Source organism: Diplotaxodon limnothrissa, linkage group LG22 (assembly GCF_057381915.1).
Source record: "Diplotaxodon limnothrissa isolate DT_005_m linkage group LG22, D_limnothrissa_male_GT1.1, whole genome shotgun sequence".
Classification (NCBI taxonomy): domain Eukaryota; kingdom Metazoa; phylum Chordata; class Actinopteri; order Cichliformes; family Cichlidae; genus Diplotaxodon; species Diplotaxodon limnothrissa.
In genome coordinates this window covers 13,369,864-13,388,031 of record NC_140616.1, presented here as the reverse complement: position 1 = coordinate 13,388,031, position 18,168 = coordinate 13,369,864, and the positions used below count along the sequence as shown (strand labels likewise).

General features: G+C 41.4%; 2 protein-coding genes across 2 annotated transcripts; one reads left to right on the top strand and one right to left on the bottom strand.

Moving 5' to 3' along the window:
* Nucleotides 1-4,505: 4,505 nt before the first annotated feature.
* Nucleotides 4,506-9,327, bottom strand: crabp2b (cellular retinoic acid binding protein 2, b). The gene is made up of 4 exons (XM_085345990.1): nucleotides 9,246-9,327; nucleotides 6,523-6,701; nucleotides 6,097-6,213; nucleotides 4,506-4,556 (listed from the first exon to the last, which is right to left on the bottom strand). The coding sequence occupies exons 1-4, from the start codon at nucleotides 9,325-9,327 to the stop codon at nucleotides 4,506-4,508; spliced, it is 429 nt and encodes a 142-aa protein (XP_085202116.1).
* Nucleotides 9,328-13,892: 4,565 nt separating this feature from the next.
* On the top strand, nucleotides 13,893-16,006 carry mrps21 (mitochondrial ribosomal protein S21). The gene is made up of 2 exons (XM_085346464.1): nucleotides 13,893-13,994; nucleotides 15,614-16,006. The coding sequence occupies exons 1-2, from the start codon at nucleotides 13,912-13,914 to the stop codon at nucleotides 15,792-15,794; spliced, it is 264 nt and encodes an 87-aa protein (XP_085202590.1). The 5' UTR covers nucleotides 13,893-13,911; the 3' UTR covers nucleotides 15,795-16,006.
* The last annotated feature ends 2,162 nt before the right edge of the window (nucleotides 16,007-18,168 follow it).

Genomic DNA, 18,168 nt, shown 5'->3' with positions numbered 1-18,168 from the left:
TCATACTCTGGCACAGGCTGACACTTGTGCTTCTCCTTTGATCCCAGCTCGTTTGCAGGATGCTTTAAAGCAAAACTTTAAAGTTTTTGGGTTTTTTTTTTAACTTCTCACATATTACCCTGTTGTCAGGAGCAGAGAGGACCCTTAGCTCCACCAGTTTATCCACATTTCATGGCCTAATGAGTTTGGACAATCCAGCCTCGTCTCTTTTCATTATCTGCTCCTGCAAATCACGTTGGGGGTCACGTGGGAGAGGACAGTCATGGGGTTTCCTTACAGACACACAGGCTGTCTCACACACACATACAGCACACACTCTGATATAGTTACTGTACATTAGTGAGTTTTTATGAATATTTGTCTTCATGCATGAATAGGCATGCATTAATTACGACTAATTATTTAGCATATGTAAACTGAGCTATGTTAAGGAGGGCTCGGTGCATTTGGACCCTTCTTGCTCACACATTTTTTTCAGGGGGGTCATCAGCTATGCATCCATAATTTTGGGAATATTTCCATTAAGAAAGGGCCAGAAATTCCCCTTTGGGGGAATCACTGAAAAGAAATCCTCATTGACAACCTTAATAATGTCTATAACACATATATTATTAATATTGACTGGAACAGTTAATATGAATAATATATAATATAATATATAATTTAGTGCCATATTTACACTCTTCACAGGTTGCAGAATTATTAGCGGCAACTTCTGTAGCTTAACTGCTGCTCCTAAACCTACTCACAGGCTCTGCTTCATTTGTCTTTATGGTCACAGCTAGCAGCATCTGTGTTTGTCAGCTGACTTCTGTGACTCATCATTTCCTCTAATGGGTCTCGTCATGATTGGTCCAAATGGCCCCAGATCAAAAGCTGGATTCGGGTGCCTCCCAGTCCAAAACCACAGAATTCCTCAGCCAATCGAGCAATGCGAGACTCCATGACATCACTGCCTGAGGAATGAACTGGCATAAGAATTGTTTGGAAAGTGACCCAGCTAAGGAGGCACCAGTTTGGACTGCTCCTATGAGGCTTGCAACCATCAGTCAAAGGGGTCATTTAGGCAGACTTCTGGGCATGTTATGTGTGTGTGTGTTTGCGCAATGCCAGTTTTCTTGTTGAGCAAATAGCAGGGAAGATTCCAGCCTCTCCTGAGTGCAGTTAAAGTGCTGCGGTTTTGTTGAGCACTTACACAATGCCGCGGGTTTCATTGAGGCCATTCAAAAGACACATTCTGGTTGTGAGACATAAAAGCACGTACATCATGGCTGAGGTTGTGTAAGCCATAAATACTTGGTCACACATAATACTTTCAGTGTTTTCAGTGTTTTTCAAGTACACATTTTTAGGTACTTTGCTTAAATACATCTAATTTATCTCCACTATGCTGTTGTACACTTGTAATCTTCTGCATTTCAGGCATTTTTGCTGGACTATCTTAACATGATAGCTATTATTATGCCGCAGGTTTGCCTTAAAAAAAAAAAAAAAACGACTTTTATATTTAGGCTTATTTGAGGCTTATGCCTTCAGAACTGCCTTAATTCTTTGTGGCAAAGATTCCGCAGAGATTTTGGTCTGTACTGATATTTGCTGGCTGCACATCCATTATGTTAATCTCCTGTTCCACCGATTCTCAAAGGTGATCTGTCAGGACCTTCTTGCTGTGGTGCAACAGTGCTAACCACTGTGCCACCGTGCTGGCCTGCATCTAAACCAGGGGTGGGCAACTCCAGACCTCAAGGCCGGTGTCCTGCAAGTTTTAGATATCACCCTGGATCAACATACCCGAATGAAATGATTAATTCATTAGCAGGCCTCTGGAGAACTTCAAGACATGTTAAGGAGGTAATTTAGCCATTTAAATCAGCTGTGCTGGATCAAGGATACATCTAAAACCTGCAGGGACACAGGCCCTTGAGGCCCACCCCTGATCTAAATCAAGCTAAAGTGCTACTAAGAGGACCAAAGTGTGCCAAGAAAATATCCCCCGCACCATTATGCCACCGGCAGCCTGAAGTGTTCATATAAGGCTGGATGGATCAATGCACTGGTGTTGTTTACACCAAATTCTGACCCTACTAGTAGAAATCAAGATTCATCAGACCAACCAACAAATTTCTAATATTCTGTTATACAGTTCTGATGAGCCCATGTGAACTGTAGCCTTAGTTTCCTGTTTTTACTTGACAGGAGCAGCACCTGGTGTGGTCTTCTGCTGCTGCAGTCAGTCTGAATGGCGACGTGATTGTAACAAGTGGTTATTTGAGTTACTGTTGCCTTCCTAACACTCAAAGGAGTTTGGAAATCAACAAAATATTTTCTCCCCGAGAACTGGCGCTTACTGGATATTTTCTCTTTTTGCACCATTCTCTGTAAGCCCAAGTGATGGAAAATCCCAGCAGATCACCAGTTTCTGAAAAATTAAAACCAGCTTTTCCAGCACCAACAACCATGTCACGTTCAAAGTCACTTAAATTAGCTTTGTTCATCCAACCATATCTGCATCCCTACTAAATGCATATGAATTGAACTGCTGTCGTGTGATTGGCTGGCATTTGTGTTAACAAACAGTGAGTATACACACTATATTGTCAAAAGTATTCAAACATCTGCCTTCAAATCCATATGAACTTGAGTGACATCCCATTCTTAATTCTTGCTTCAGTGGTTTCGGTGCACCGTTTGCAGCTTCAGTCAGCCATCCAAATCTGATAAGCGGATGTTGAGGCACATAGTGCGCAGATGTCACCAACTTTCTCCAGACTCAATCGCTACAGTTCTCCAAACCTCATGTGGTTTTTGGATCAGCTCAAGAAGAGAGAGCTTCATGGAATGGGTTTCCATGGAGCTGCATCCAAGTCTTACATCATCAAGTGCAAAGCATTGTAGCACACCTACACTGGACTCTCGAGCAGTGGAGACGTGTTCTCTGGAGCGACGAATTACGCTTTCCCCTCAGTCAATCTGTTGGACAAGTCTGGGTTTAGTGATTGCCAGGAGAACAGTACATGTCTGACTGCTTTGTGCCTGGTGTAAAGTTTGGTAGAGGGGCGATTATAGTGCAGGGATGTTTTTTTTTTTAGAAGTGGGGCTTACCCCCTTAACTCCAGTGAAAGGAATTGGCCTGCACTGAGTGCTGACTCAGTCAACTCAAGAGAACACCTTTGGGATGAATTGGAGCCAAACCTTCTCATGAATGATCAGGATTGATCGAAAAGTCGAAAAATTCTTATGCACACTCAGTCATTTTGTTTTCAAAGCAGACTTGAAATATGACAGAAACCCCTCAGTTCAAAAAAGAGACAGGGGTAGTCCTAGTAGAGATAAAATGTAAGGTGCATGGCTGTACTTGAGTAAAAAGGTTTGATACTTTCTCCTCCAAATACACACACGTTTCCACTGAGGTTATTAATGACAGTCATCCTAAAGGAGGCCAAGTCCACCTGCTGCTTGCTCAGCGATGTGTATATAAACTGGGAAGCACTTCAGAGGGGTTCTTGTCTGCACACTGTTTGCAAACCTGGAAAAACCATCACTGCCTGTGAACCATAGCTGTTCTCTTCTCAGGAAGTCCCTGAGACCCCGGAGGTCCATTTTTCACAGCAAGGTGAGGCTCAGACTAAACCACGCTGCTGAGTTTTAGGTGAGCAAAGGGTAGACTTTCTTGTTCACTACTGGCTCTCGTTTTGTTCGCACCCCAATATGGTGACAAATTATATTTTAGAGAGGAAATAGCTGGAAGTGTCCCAGCACAACATAACAGGAAGTTGGTCAACACTTTGTAACTGGGCACAGAACCAGAGAGAAGAAAGCAATGGAGTTTTTAATGAGCATGCTCTGCATGTAGGCACAGCTGGAAAGCGGAGCATAGAGTGTATGAACTCCCCTGATGCTAACTAATGTTCTCATGGCCACCCTCTCCCTTTCCCCTCACTCATTTCATTTTCCTCTCCACTCCCTCTTTCCCCCTCGTCTTTGCCAAGTGTCTCTCAAAGCAGAGTTTATGAAATATGAATTGTCTTTGGGAGTTTTCAAACTAATCAAATGCATATTGTAGTGATGAAAGAGAGCACATAGAGGACAAGGGTTTGCAAATGGAAACAGCTTTTGGGGGAAAGGGTGTACAAATGGCAGACAGTAATGTAAAGTGATATGCAGACGGGAATAGGAGGTGCCGGGTGGGGACAACATAAAGAATGAGAGCTTGAAAAGAAACCAGATTTATATAAAACTGTTTATTAACATCTTTAAAAAAGATTTAGACACAGCTATAAAGCTTTATTTGTTTTTTAAAAAAGGAATGTAGTATGATACATAATGAATAAGTTTACTGTTATAAAAACAATACCAGCTGAAGCATTTTGAGCACTGTTTGACCTGACCAACACCGACTCTCTGAGAGGAAGAAGAAGAAGAAAAACAAGGCGAGTAAATGTAAACCATGCATGAGGCACAAAACAGAAGTATTGTATGACAGTCCTGGGGAAAAAAAAACAACTTCATTCTCTCTCATAAACTCTGGTGCAGACAACATCTCCAGCAGTCATTGTCTGAAAGAAAACAGCAACACAGACACAGATAAGACACAGTTCATGTTTTTCTTTTTTTAAAGCTGTTTAACAACCATTTAGTCAGCAAGAAAAAGATTGAGAACAGGTGTCCTGGAGCAGGATGTGTTTAAAGTCAGCTTATTTTGTCAACATTTCTTTTACCCAAAGGAAAAAACAGATTTTTAAAGGTAGTTACATGAAAGGGAAATCTTTGTTAGGACAGCAGCTGACAGTCTCATGATTACATCTCTGAAGAGGCTGAACTTTCCCAGTATATTCAACTTTAATGCTAAACCAACATCATAATGCATAAAAATTTTAAAACATAAAACTGAGCACACAAAGGCAAGCTTCAATTGAATTCAATTTATACAGCACCAAATCACAAAACTCCAACGATCAGGTATGACCAAGCACTTGACGATAACGGGGAGGAAAAACTCCTTTTTAACAGGAAGAAACCTCCAGCAGAACCAGTCTTAGGGGGTGGTTAGGGTTGGGGGTGAAACAAACATCAGGGGACATCAGATTTCATTATGCTTTTTTACAAATTATGATATAATCCTTTTGACATAGCCCTTGTGTACTCCACACTGGAGCAAATTCCCTACTTTAAATGTATTTCACCTGTAGTTTTCACCTCCATTCAAGCACAGCCTGCTCTAACTGTAACTGGTCAACACCACTCTGAAATGGAAAACATTTCAGCAGACGTACACTAGAGTCTACAAAATTGTGGAACAATTTCAGAACAATATAATAATAAACTTTGAATATTTCATCATTGTAGTTTGTATTATTAAAAGATTCTGACAATCTGGAGAAATCACATGGCCTGTGGTCTTCAGGCAATCGGGGAGCATCACATTAGAAACAGACATGGTTCTGTTATAAAAATCACTGCATGGGCTCAGGAACACTTCCAGAAATAACTGTCTGTGAACACAGTTCACTGTACCATCCACAAATGACAATTAAAGCCCTCTAATGCACAAACACAGGCATCTTTTCATTTAAACTGGACTCAGGCAAAGCGGAAGACCTTTCCTTAGTAAGTCGAACCGAAATTTGAAATTCTTTTTTGGAAAACATGGACACAACATCCTGCAGACTAAAGAGGAGAGGGACTTTTCTGGCTTGTTATCAGCACTCAGTTCAAAATTCTGCATCAGAGATGACATGGAGGCAAATGAGCGGGCTGTGAAATTGGCAGCTTGCATATCTGGAAAGGCAGCATCAGTGCTGAAAGGCTCATTCAGGTTTTGCAGCAACATATGCTCCCATCCAGCATTTCCAGGGAAGGCCTTGCATGTTTCAGCAAGACAATGTTTTTGTTATGAAATTCAAAATGAGCCAATATTTTTCTCCTTTTAGAGATTTGACATGTGTTCTTTGTCCTCTTGTGAATAAAACATGGGTTTTATGAATGTATTACTTCCTGGAAGCTGAAAATGAATTCAAATCTTACTTGGGGGTCCTAAAATATCTACACTGAGACTCAAATTGATAGCACTGTTCATTTTGTACTTATTGCACGTACCAGTACGAGCTCTCCATCATTGGTCAGCTCTCGGGTCCACGCTGTCTTCGGCCCATCGCCTTTCTGTAAAGTCTGTTCGCAGCTGATCTTTCTGTCTGTTTCCCACTTAGGAAAACTCTGCAGGGATTCACATGAGAAAACGTATCAATGCCTGAATTAAGTTATAGCAAAGTTCAGGTTTGGTCATAACCGGAGCTCAGTGTGCTGGTTGCTGCACGTCAAAATGTTTTCACGGCTTGTCCTTCATCACCCACTCGGTATGAAGATGAAAAACAGATCTCTTCGAGTTGCACTGAAATTATTTCCATATGTTTCTTTTGCACAGAGCTGGGGCTTATGCTGTCCTTGGCCAAATCCCGGTATGCATGTACTAACATTGCACAGTTTTTGTGTTTTTTGGTTAATTTGAAGCAAAGAGACGTGTACCGTGCAGGGACGTCCATCCACCGTGGTCTCGCTGAAAGATTGACCCACGGTGAAGGAGACATTGGTGGTGCGGACGCTGGTGGATGTCTTGATGGACAGAGTCTCTTCCTGCTGGGTGATTTCCACTGCCGGGCTGGACGCCGCTGCCACTGCAATCTTCCTCAAGAACACGTTGACACCTGACCACAGACATGCAGACCAAATGTGAAACCAGAGCTGTGCAGTGCTGGTCTTTACAGTGGGGAATGAGTATAATCATAGCTGTGCGTGCCAGGCAAACTTTATCTGAAGGGCATGCATGTTTTACTCTGATTTCCCCACATTCTGCTAATTTTACAACGTCTTTATGGGACACAGTGCTGGGAAGTTTTATTGCATACCCTTCAACAAAATTAAATATTGTCTGATTCCTCCATAACAAAGGTTATGCACGAAGCCTAAACATTTTCAAAACAGTCCGCGTTGTTGCATTGCCACACAGTAACCCAAGTCTGAAAAAATAAAGCAGGGAAATGTTCATTGTGATTCATTTCTTTCAAGTCTATACATGCAGGCTATAGTGAATGACGTAAAAAAAACAAGAGCATTAATCTCACAGACATATGGCAAGCTTCAGAAAATGGTTCCTGCTAATGAAGAGCACATGGGATTTCCTCTTAATAAGGCACAACATCCAGAACCACTGGTATGAAACCACTTATTTCTGTTGTTAAAGGCACAGTTCACTGCAAAAATAAAAGTAATTCATTAGCCTGTCAAATGAAAAACAACCTGAAGTTTCTTCATCCTCACAGCCTGAGCCACTTTTCAAAGAAATCCGTTTGTAATCCTCAGCTTTTTTTGAGATTTGAGATAAGAGTCTGGTTTTCTAGAAAAAATATTTCTAATAATGATCACTGAAGATAAGAATCAGATAAGGTATGACGCATCGTGTGCATAGACAACTGGAAAAACTGTAGAAAATGAGTCCATCTGAATGTGTCTTGCAGTTTTGCGTCTCTCTTTTTGTTGTCATTTTTGAGTCTCTGTAGTCATTTTTGGGGTAGGTGTGAATGTTTCTCTTTGCAGTTCTTTGATGTACTTCTCAAAGAGCGATGGTAAATGGGCTGGTCCTTATACAGTTCTTTTTTTTACCTGACCATTCAAAGCACTTTATATCTATTATAGAGCTTTTTATTCAACCATTCGCTTTTTTCCGTCTTTCACACGCATTCATACTCTGATGAACCCATTGGAGAGCAACTTGGGGTTCGGTATTTTGCTCCAGGATACTTTGGAGACTGAAGCACGGATCAGACCACTAACCTTTCAGTCAGTAGATGACCCGCTCCACCTCCTGAGCTACAGCCACCCAAATATTAACAGAGTTATTCAAGTGAATATTGTCTCTCAATCTGAAATAGAAATATTTATACAGGCTTCTTATTTCATTGTGGTAATGTGTTATTCCTTCGCCTGAACACATCTGCTAAAGCTGGAAGGTTTCTCACCAGGTCCCATATGACACCACTTCTGATTTCTTTACACTGGGTTCAGTTTAAGATTTTGGTGATCACTGTGATCAGACGTATCTCTATATTAGGGAGCTTTTTCAACCAGAAAATCTTCCTGATGGTACCTGGTCCAGGATGAAGAGCAAAGAAAATTGTGATTTGGGGTTTTGGAGGGGGTCCTTTAGTCCTTAAACTGGATCTGCAGACACTGTTGATACCTTCAAGAAGACCCACCAGTGCAACCTCATTTTTATTTACTTGCATCAGTTTAAACTCCTCTAGTAGTTCCATCTATTATTTTGTATCGTTTTCTATGTTTCTATAAAACACTTTGTGACTTTTGTTCTGTAGAAATACAGCAAGAAAAGAAAAGGTTGAATGAATAGCACCATGGAAGTGTTGTGAGTAGGGATGTAAATTATTGTGAATGTAACCTTTTGCTGTGTGAGTTGGACTGGCTTCAGTGATAAAAAAAAAACACCCCAAAAATCTGATTCAGACCAGATTTGCTCATGCATAACAGAAGCACTCTCTCTCTCTCTCTCTCTCTCTCTCTCACACACACACACACACACACACACACAGCCCTAGATTAAGCCAGAGAGGCCCCAGGCATTGTAGGAAAGTCAGTCTCAGACCTGGCAGTCTGCTGGGGCCCATGTCGAGGCTTAGTTCCGTTTACAGTGGCTCTAATTACAACCGCATGAGCAGGAGCTTGCCACAGATGAGCCTAGTCTCATCGTCCTCCATAGGATATTTGTCTTCACATTTTTAAGGGATGCCACCGGATGGCACTCGCCTGACCTCTCACTCCTGTTTTCAGTAGAAAGCCTGTGTGGCTTAACAGAACCAATATTCCCAGGACCACATTAGCCACTATGCAGGAGCAAGCCAGTTTAGCCACATGCAGAGCCACTTCAGACCGCTTCGGCTCTCCAGCCGATTTCTGAGCCCAACGGATAATGCCAAAATGACTGACAGGACTTTTTTTTCTATCGAGATGCATCCCACCTCCTTCCTTTTTGTTTTACAGTTCATGATTAAAATCAGTGCAAAACATGCATGTTTAACGTTCCGCGTGTAAATAATTTTTTATACTTAAAAATAAGATGTTCCTCTTTTGTAATACATAAATACAGTTATTCTGCATTTTTTTCAAGAAAGCAAATTAAATGAGCTAATTGATGCGAAGGTCCAAATATAATAATTTTTAAAAATCCATTCACTCACCAAGCGCTCTCAAAAGTTCCTCGAAGTTTTCCGAAGACTTCATTTTCCATTTTCCAGAGAAATCGGTGACTTTATTCTCCATTTCTGTGCAAGCACTTGCAGAAATTAATATTATTGGATTATCAGCGGATTATAAACCTATTCTGGTCGCAGTCACTGTTTCTCTATATGTCTGTCCTCCCGCGTTCACCGGTTGGTAAAGTCGTCTCCTCTGCCTGCATCTGAGCCTCCATTCATTGGCTGACTGCTCGCCTGGATCTGATGCCGGTCCAGCCAATGCAGAAGCCAGTGGCAGGGAGGGACTTTCCCCCTCGCTCCCCGATTCCAAGTCTACCCTCCACCTCTGTCAGCATGGTGAAAGATTTGGATAAGAGCTGGAGAATTCACTTCCAGTAAGTCCTTTGAGGTTGATGGGCTGCCAGCTCGGATATTAAATAGAAGCGTTAATTGTTTTTAAGATGGCACTATGTTACTCCCAGATATTTGACAAGAGCTCCTGATAATAAAAAAACATGGAATGAGGCTGAAACGTATTACTTATTAAGTTTAGGACTATTTAAGAAGCAAGGGTGTTTGGTTTTAAAGGGCTGGAATGTCAAATCAGATATCAGGTTAATGTGTTTAGCTCCAAAGCTGGGTTGGAAAGGCTGGTAATGAAAAAGGAAAAGATAAGACAGCCAGCTGGAGGCATCCATCCAGGAACATGCCATCGGCATTGCCACCCTGCAATTAAAACTTTAGAGCATGAGTGTCAAACTCATTTTAATCCAGCGTCCACATAGAGCCCAGTTTAAACTCAAGTGCATCGGACCAGCAAAAACAAGGCTCAATAGCCCATTAAAAATGTGTTTCCCTTTCTTTCAGCGCAAGAGCAGTGCAGGACTACATAAACAGAGAGGGTGGCCCGGTGTGCGTGTGATTAATGCAGACAAAATCTAAAGCAATAACTATCAAAGCAAAGCAAAAGAATGAACAGAATCAACCAACAAGGGAGGAAAGGAGATGCTGAAACATGCCCTGGACTGTTTTTGTGGCCAATAAGACTCATGTTTCACTGATAACTGGTTTATTTATGTGAATGAAAAAGCTTATATTTAATATACCCGATAAAACTTATATTATCATCTCACTCTGTCTTTATCTGAACTGGACAGGGGCTGATTACTATCTGCTCAGTGAATCACAGTTCAAATGCTCCTTTCCTTTGCATGCAAACCACAATTATAGTTGCTTTATACAAGAACACAATAAAAAAGGTCATTCACATTTAGAGACATTTGGTTTGTTGTGCATTAAATATATTGAGAGGAGGTCAGAAGAAGTTGTCCTGTGTCTTTGTGGATCTAAAGGAATCATATGATAGGGTGCCAAGAAGGGAACTGTGGTGCTGATGAGGAAGTGAGGAGTGGCAGAGAAATATGTGAGGGTGGTGCAGGACATGTATGAGGACAGTGAGACAGTGAGGAGGTGTGCAGCGTGAGTGACAGTTGGTTTCAAGGTGGGGGTGGGATTACATCAGGGATCGGCTCTGAGCCACTTTTGTTTGTGGTGGTGATGGACAGGCAGACAGACGAGGCCAGGAAGGAGTCTCCACAGACTATAATGTTCACAGACAACATTGTGATCGGTTGTGAGAGTAGACAGACGGAACAGTAAAGATGCAAAGAGGAGAGAGAGAGTGAAGGTGGATGAGTTTAAATGTCTGGGTTCAACAATCCAAACCAAACACAGTGTACAAGTGCGATGAAGAAGAGAGTGCATGGGAAAACAGACAAAATAATAATAATTTAAAAACAGGTTAAATTAATGTGATCGCAAGTTGGGCAATGCAATGACAGTAATCAGCAGAAATCAGCAGAAACTGATAAATAAACAATTTGAATATTCACATAAGTATCATCAGTGGGATGTGTGTGATCATAATGTGGATGAAACTTACTGGCAGAGTTTGTAGATGCAAACTTCCATTTTATGTTTCTCTCTCTCTCTCTCTCTCTCTCACACACACACACACACACACACACACACACACACACACACACACACACACACACACACACACACACACACACAGAGAGAGAGAGAGAGAGAGAGAGAGAGAGAGAGAGAGAGAGAGACTCAGTGCCAAGAAGGTTTCAGCAGCGCTGGATGAGACGGGATGCCTCTGGAAACACGATGCACTGCATTCACCCAACAAAAGGAGTCATGATGTTATCTGTGCAGGCTGTCTAAGCATTCCTCCCCGTGGCACCATGCAGATACAGTAGCCTATAGAGTTACAGAAACATGGGAGTTGACCTCATCTGCAATGTTATGTAGAGAAAAGGCAGATTAATTAGACCCACCTTACACACAGCAGCATTCACCGCTAGCTGACCTCAGACAGAGGACAACAGCAGAGCACAGGGGATGAGGAGAAAGAGAGGAGAATAGCCCTGATGAAAGAATAACACCGGACACTGCTCTCACTGCTGCTATGACAACAGATGTAACTCCATGAAGCTGTGATTCCCCTGAAAGCTATCTCCCTTTATACAGCCTCTAATGGCAGCAGTTTGGTTCCCTGCTCTAGAGAGACATGATTGTTTGTTTGTTTGATTTTCTCTCTCTGATTAATTCAGATTATTTTATTTGTATGTGTGTGTGTGTGTGGCTGTGTAGTTCCTGGGTGGAGGCTGTGAACCCCTGCACACATGACTGTGTGCATGGGTTCTATAACTAATCAGCATCCATCAATGCATATATACTCTGTCAACAACAACAACAACAACAACAATAATAATAATAATACATTTTTATTTATATAGCACCTCTCTAGACAGAGTCACAAAGTGCAGCACATAAGATAACAAGTCATAAAAAGGTAAAAACAGACAATATAAAACAGGCAAAAATTAACCAAAAGCAGATGAACTGAGTTTTGAATTGTTTATTAAAAACAACTATTGAGTCCACAGTTCTTAAGATTTGGGGGAAAGAGTTCCACAGGCTAGGGGCCACAGTGGCAAAAGCTTAGTTCTCCTCTTAGTCTGTTTTATAGCAAGTAAGCCCTGATCAGATGACCTCAGGGACCTGCTAGAGACATCGGGCTGTAGCAGATCAGAGATGTAGGCTGGTGCCAGTCCATGCAAAGCTCTATAAGTCAAGACCAGGATCTTAAAATGGACTCTGAATTCAACAGGAAGCCAGTGTAGCAGAGAGAGCAATGGTGTTACATATGAATACGTAGAGGATTTTGTCAAAAGCCTACCTGCAGCATTTTGCACAACCTGCAGACGATCCAGAGAACCTTTGCTTAGACACATAAACAGTGAGTTACAATAGTCCAAGCGTGAGGAAATAAATGGATGTATAACAATCTCCAGTTCAGAGTGAGATAAAATAGGGCTTAACAAACCAGAGAATTCTCATGCCCATCCAATGTAAGAGTCGAATCAAAAGTGACACCTAAATTCCTGATAGAGGATTTAACATAGACCGAGAGAGGACCATGGGCTTTCACTATCTGGGATAATAATCTGTCTGGAGCGCACATAAGGACTTCAGTTTTCCCCTCGTTGAGTTGGAGAAAATTTGCAGCCATCCAACGTTTGATAGAATCTAAGCAGTCATTCAGAAGCTGAAGCTTAGATAAATCCTGGGGCTTAAAAGAAATATCATCAGCATAACAGTGATAAGAAATCTCCTCAAAAGAGCCCATTATATGCTGGAAGGGGAGAAGATATATTAAAAACAATAAAGGCCCCAAAACCGAACCTTGAGGGAGACCATAAATAAGGGAGGTAGAGGATGACCTAAAATCGGAGACCACCACAGAATAGGATCGGTGATGTATGAGGAGAACCACTCAAAAGCAGTTCCAGATACACCCAGTGTTTTAGCCTTTCAAGGAGCATGCGGTGGTCAACAGTCTCAAAAGCTGACGTGAGGTCCAACATATGTAGAACAGAGCATTTTCCTGCATCATTACTCATCAAAATAACAAAATAACAAATATTAACAACAGCATGGAGTCAGAAGTTCATTGGATAAAAGATTAAATACCGTAGATAAAACTAAAGGGGTGTTGTTTTTACCTGTAGGAGGCAGAGCTGGAGACGTTGAAGTTTTTATTGAGACAGGCCAGGATACACAAGAATAAGTGCATCAGAAGGACAGCTCAGGTCAAGTGATTTTGAGACAAAGTTAGAGAGGTAAGGCTGAGATGGTTTGGACATGCACAGGAGGGATAGCGGATATGTTTGCAAAGGTTGCTGAAGATGCTGCCAGGCAGGGGGGGAAAGAGGAAGCCCACAAAGGAGATTCGGGGATAAAGTGAAGGAGGATGTGAAGATAGACAGAGGCAGATGACCATAAATACATTTTCACTTCAAGTTTTCACCTTTAAGAAATATTTCAAAATGATAAAAGGGTTTATGAAGCATACGTGTCTTTTAAAGTAAAGTAGAGTCTCGAACATAACTGAAAATTTAATTTTAGAATAAAATATCTGGGAGGAGAGAAAAAAAGGCAGAAAAGCCTTTACCACGGAAAAGATGCCATTTACTAAAACGGTTGAGTCAAACGCCCCCTAGTGTTTGTGTTTATGCGGCGCTTCTTGTGTCCGGAACCTTTTGTCGTTAGGCGTTTACAGCCGAACGAGAGTTGAGCAAGCACCGGTCTCATCATGGCGAGACACCTTCGATTCATTTCCCGGACGGTGATGGTCCAAAACGGGGATGTGGATGCCGCGTACAAGACTTTAAACAGGTCACTGCGAGGTTTTTGAATTTAACGTTGTTTGTCAGATGTGTTTGTTATCCGACCAGAGGCGCGCTAACGGCCCAGCCTAGCTTGTTGCTCAATGTCACAGAGCTGCGCCTGCGCAGTGGGGACAACACAGTTTACAGAATACGCTTTTTCTGAGGCTTTTTTGTGTTTTAATTTTTAAGATAGATATACATGTAATCAAAAAGCGAAATTCACTACACGTTTAAATTGAAATTGATTAAAGTCTGCGTATTTTAAGCATATTAGCATCATTCGCGGTTTTTAAAGAGCATAACGTAAAAAAAAATTCGACTTAAAATTGCGCTAGAAAAAACAGTAATTTCACACATTTCGACAATTTTATTTAGCTCTGTTGTTTAGTTGTTACATTTGGATTTCAAAGTAAAAGCAGGGAGAATTCTAGTTTTTTTTTTCTCGGTGGGGGGTGGGGAGTTGGACGGGACCATGAATTAACTGTGTGACCCGTGAGAAAATCATAAAGGATAAATAAAGTGTTAAGGACTGATTTTAAAAGACATTAGCCATGATCTTCCAGCCTTTGTGCAGAGTCCTTTGCCCCGATACAGATGGTATTACAGTGCACAAGAGTCTGTATAGTGAACTGCTAAAAGACTGTACTGCATGGTAGTAGAAGAAGGTTTTAGATCTGAAAGTAACTTAAAAGTAGCAGTACTTCTCTGTAAAATGCGCTTTTCCAAATTAAAACACTACATGTAAAGTTCTAGGAGTAAAAGTACATATCTCAACATGGTGTGCAGTGTCCTCTTTAAAAATTGGAGAGGTTGCAGGCCTATAAACCTATCTACAGCAAATGGACAATATCTGAATATCTGTCATGTCCTTCATAAATTGAAAAAAATCCAGCAAAGACCTGACACAGAACTTGAGAGATCCTTCTGCCTTTTTTGCTGAGAAATGGTCAGCAAATCACTGCAACTATTCTCCATTTTACTAGCAAAATATATAAAGAAATGAGGGGTGGCCCAAGACTTTTGCACATTATTTTTGCATAGATTTTATGGCTCAAGATGATTAATTTTTAAATGTTTATTTGGATCCAAAAGCAGAGCACGCACAATTTTTTGAAGGACTAACATTTCAAGATCTATTTATTTTTGGTCCTCTCTGTTATTTGGACTATTTTAAATACATATTTAAAGGGTATATGTTGTCCTGTGGTCAGGAACAAGTTACAGTTTATCTTGGCATTACATCCCAGTTACAGTTTATCCTATGGCTGGGAGCCAGTTACGGTTTGTGCTGTGGTTAGGTGCAGTTCTGGTTACAGTTTACCTATGAATCCGTGCTTCAGTCTCATTAGAAGCTGACTGTGTTTGCATGCCCTCAGACTCTGAAAACGTAATGTTCTCTGTTGTACTTCTTACATTTTGACATTTTGTCTGGGTGAGTTACCGATTAGTCTAAAAAAAAAAAAAAAGATGAATAAAAATGTAATGGTTTTAGCATATTAAGCACTTATAAGCAGAGGCTGACATCTAATAGGAACTGATGCACTTGGGACTACATTTGTGTCACTTTTACTGCTCTTTCTGTTTACTAAGTCTAATCTATTCACACGTTTTTTCTGTTTACTCCAGGATTCTGACTCAGGATGGCATTGTTGACACAGTGAAGCGCAAACGATACTACGAGAAGCCCTGCCGAGAACGACAGCGGAAGAACTTTGAGAACTGCAGGCGTATATACCACACGGAGATGGCCAGAAAAATTGCCTTTATCTCCAGGACAAACAGAGAAGATCCCTGGCTCGGCTGCTAGGGAGATGGCTCCTGTTGGAAAAGGAATGATGGACTGGATAAGACTGGGGAAGCAAAGCTGAAAGAAGCAAACAAGACCAACATAATGCTGCTGCCTGAGCCTGAAGGACCAGGCAAACGCAGACAAAAGTGGTGTTTATGTGGTCACATTGTAAACACAAAAAATGTGATTTAATTGTCTCCATTTTGAACATTTCTAATAAATTAGACACTTAGGACTTATCACAGTTGATCTTTTATTTGAATAACAAACTGGTGTATTCTGTAAACTCAGCTGTGTGTGTATTGGGTGATGTTTTTGCCCATATATGGCACTGGAAGTAGTTTAACGCGACCTCATTTTCTGAAGGAAACAATGCTGCGATGCTTTGGGTTTTTGTGTGTGTGTGTGTGAATGAGGTCTTGGCTCAGCAGCATCGTACTGTAAATTAATTCAAGGTCACTAATGCACAGTGTGGCGTTAATGTCCACCGACAATGTCGGCCACCTCCTGCAATGCTGCTTAAGCGAGGCGCGTCGGCCGCGCACGTCTGTCTCGGCTGTTTCCAGCAGGGGGCTTTGATGTGTGCACTTGCTCTCTCCTCACTTACACAGGGAAAGTTAAACATTTTCACCACGCTTAGTTGTCTCCGAGGTTACCAGGTCATGTTTATATCCTGTCCTCTGTCTTCAGGCAGTGGGTGGCATTGTAAGGACTGAGGGGAGAGCTCTGACAGATGACCTGTGTATATTTCACACTGTAAAAGGTTGACTATCCTCACAACATAACTGTTTTTAAAGGATACGCTAATTTGTATGACTAGTGGATCTAACAGTAGTGAAAAGTGTTTTGGTTCTAATCCTCGCAGTAGTTACAAATTTCCCCTCAAAAGCAGAAAAACATTTAACTGTTATGGAGGGTTAACTGGAACTACTTTTTGTTCCCATGGAACTGTCCTGTGGATTATCCACAGCTACAGTTTGTTACTGGTGATTTTGTTAAACAATGCTGCGAGTTTTAACTCCATGCTGGCAGAGTAATGTGTAAAACATGGCCAAATTAAAATAGTGAGTGTCTGCATAGCTACAAACATATATACTACTTGGGCCACCCTACAGGAGCTGTTTAGTCATGAAAACCATGCCATGAAGTTCCCGGCGTGCAGCTTTGGGCTGATGTTATTGTCAGGGGAGATTTGGAGTAAACCGGGGTATTTGGTCACAAGTACACTCCTTTGAAAACGACATTAGTGAATAACTGACGTTATTTGTCCCAGGAATGATAAAAGGAAGAATCATATCTAACCTTGGTTCTTTTGATTGCACTGTAAGATCAGAGTAGGCCTGCTGCTCCACACTGAATGGAGCCATCTGCAAAGGTGGTTATATTGATATGTTACCACCTTTTTTAACCACCTCTGCTGCTTCAAAATTCCCACCAGTCGGCAACTGCAGGACTAGGTCAAACATTGGATCAGGGGTTTTCTTTCACAGGATGTTTACAAGATCCGAAGGAATACCTGGACCTGCTCCAAGTTAAACCAGTAGGCCTCGCCACACCTCTCGGGAATCCCTGGGTTAGGCTAAGGGTTTGGGAGGTATCATGTTTGGTTATTACAAAGATTGCCAAACAAACACGCTTGTGTGTATTTGGGCACGTATAACTACGCACAGGCAGCAGTCACTGCTTGGGGAACATTGGTAATAGATAACAAGGCTCAATCAAAATAAGAGAAAAGCTCTTCCAACAACATTTGAGGTGGATCAGATGGGGTACAGACAGTATTAAGTAATAGGTGATTGGTCCATAGTTCAGTTTTTATTTTAAGGTTTAATCTGTGGCTTTCTTTATGATGTAGACTGTGCATCCAGCAGACTTGGTAAAGTAATATCATCGAGACAGGCGCAAACACTTTTGTTGGCTTGCTCCCAACATAAACACACTGCCAGCTTCCTTTCCACTCATAAGTATCGACTGCACAGAGGACATGTCAACACTTAGAATAATATATGTTGCCACCCATGGCTTCTAATTTGAACCAGCAGCCAACAGTGACACTTAAGAAGTCTGATTGTAGTGCAGCTCATGTCAAATACTTTTATAGCCCCATATACATAAGCTTTAAAGAAAACATGCCTGGCCAAAGCTATTAGAACATTCATGCATATGTTGAACATCTGCATCCTTGATTCAATTATAATTCTTCAGTTGTCTGCATATACTGCTGCTGGCAGTAGGCTCCCCTGTTTACACGGTTTCTTTATCAGTTGATGGCTGGTGCTGTTTGCATGGTTACAGTACCTGTGTCGCAATCAAAAAGTCTGGAACTAAGTGTATCTGTGCAAACTTTAGGAACATGAATCAAGCCAGTGTGACAAGAGCGATACCGACAATG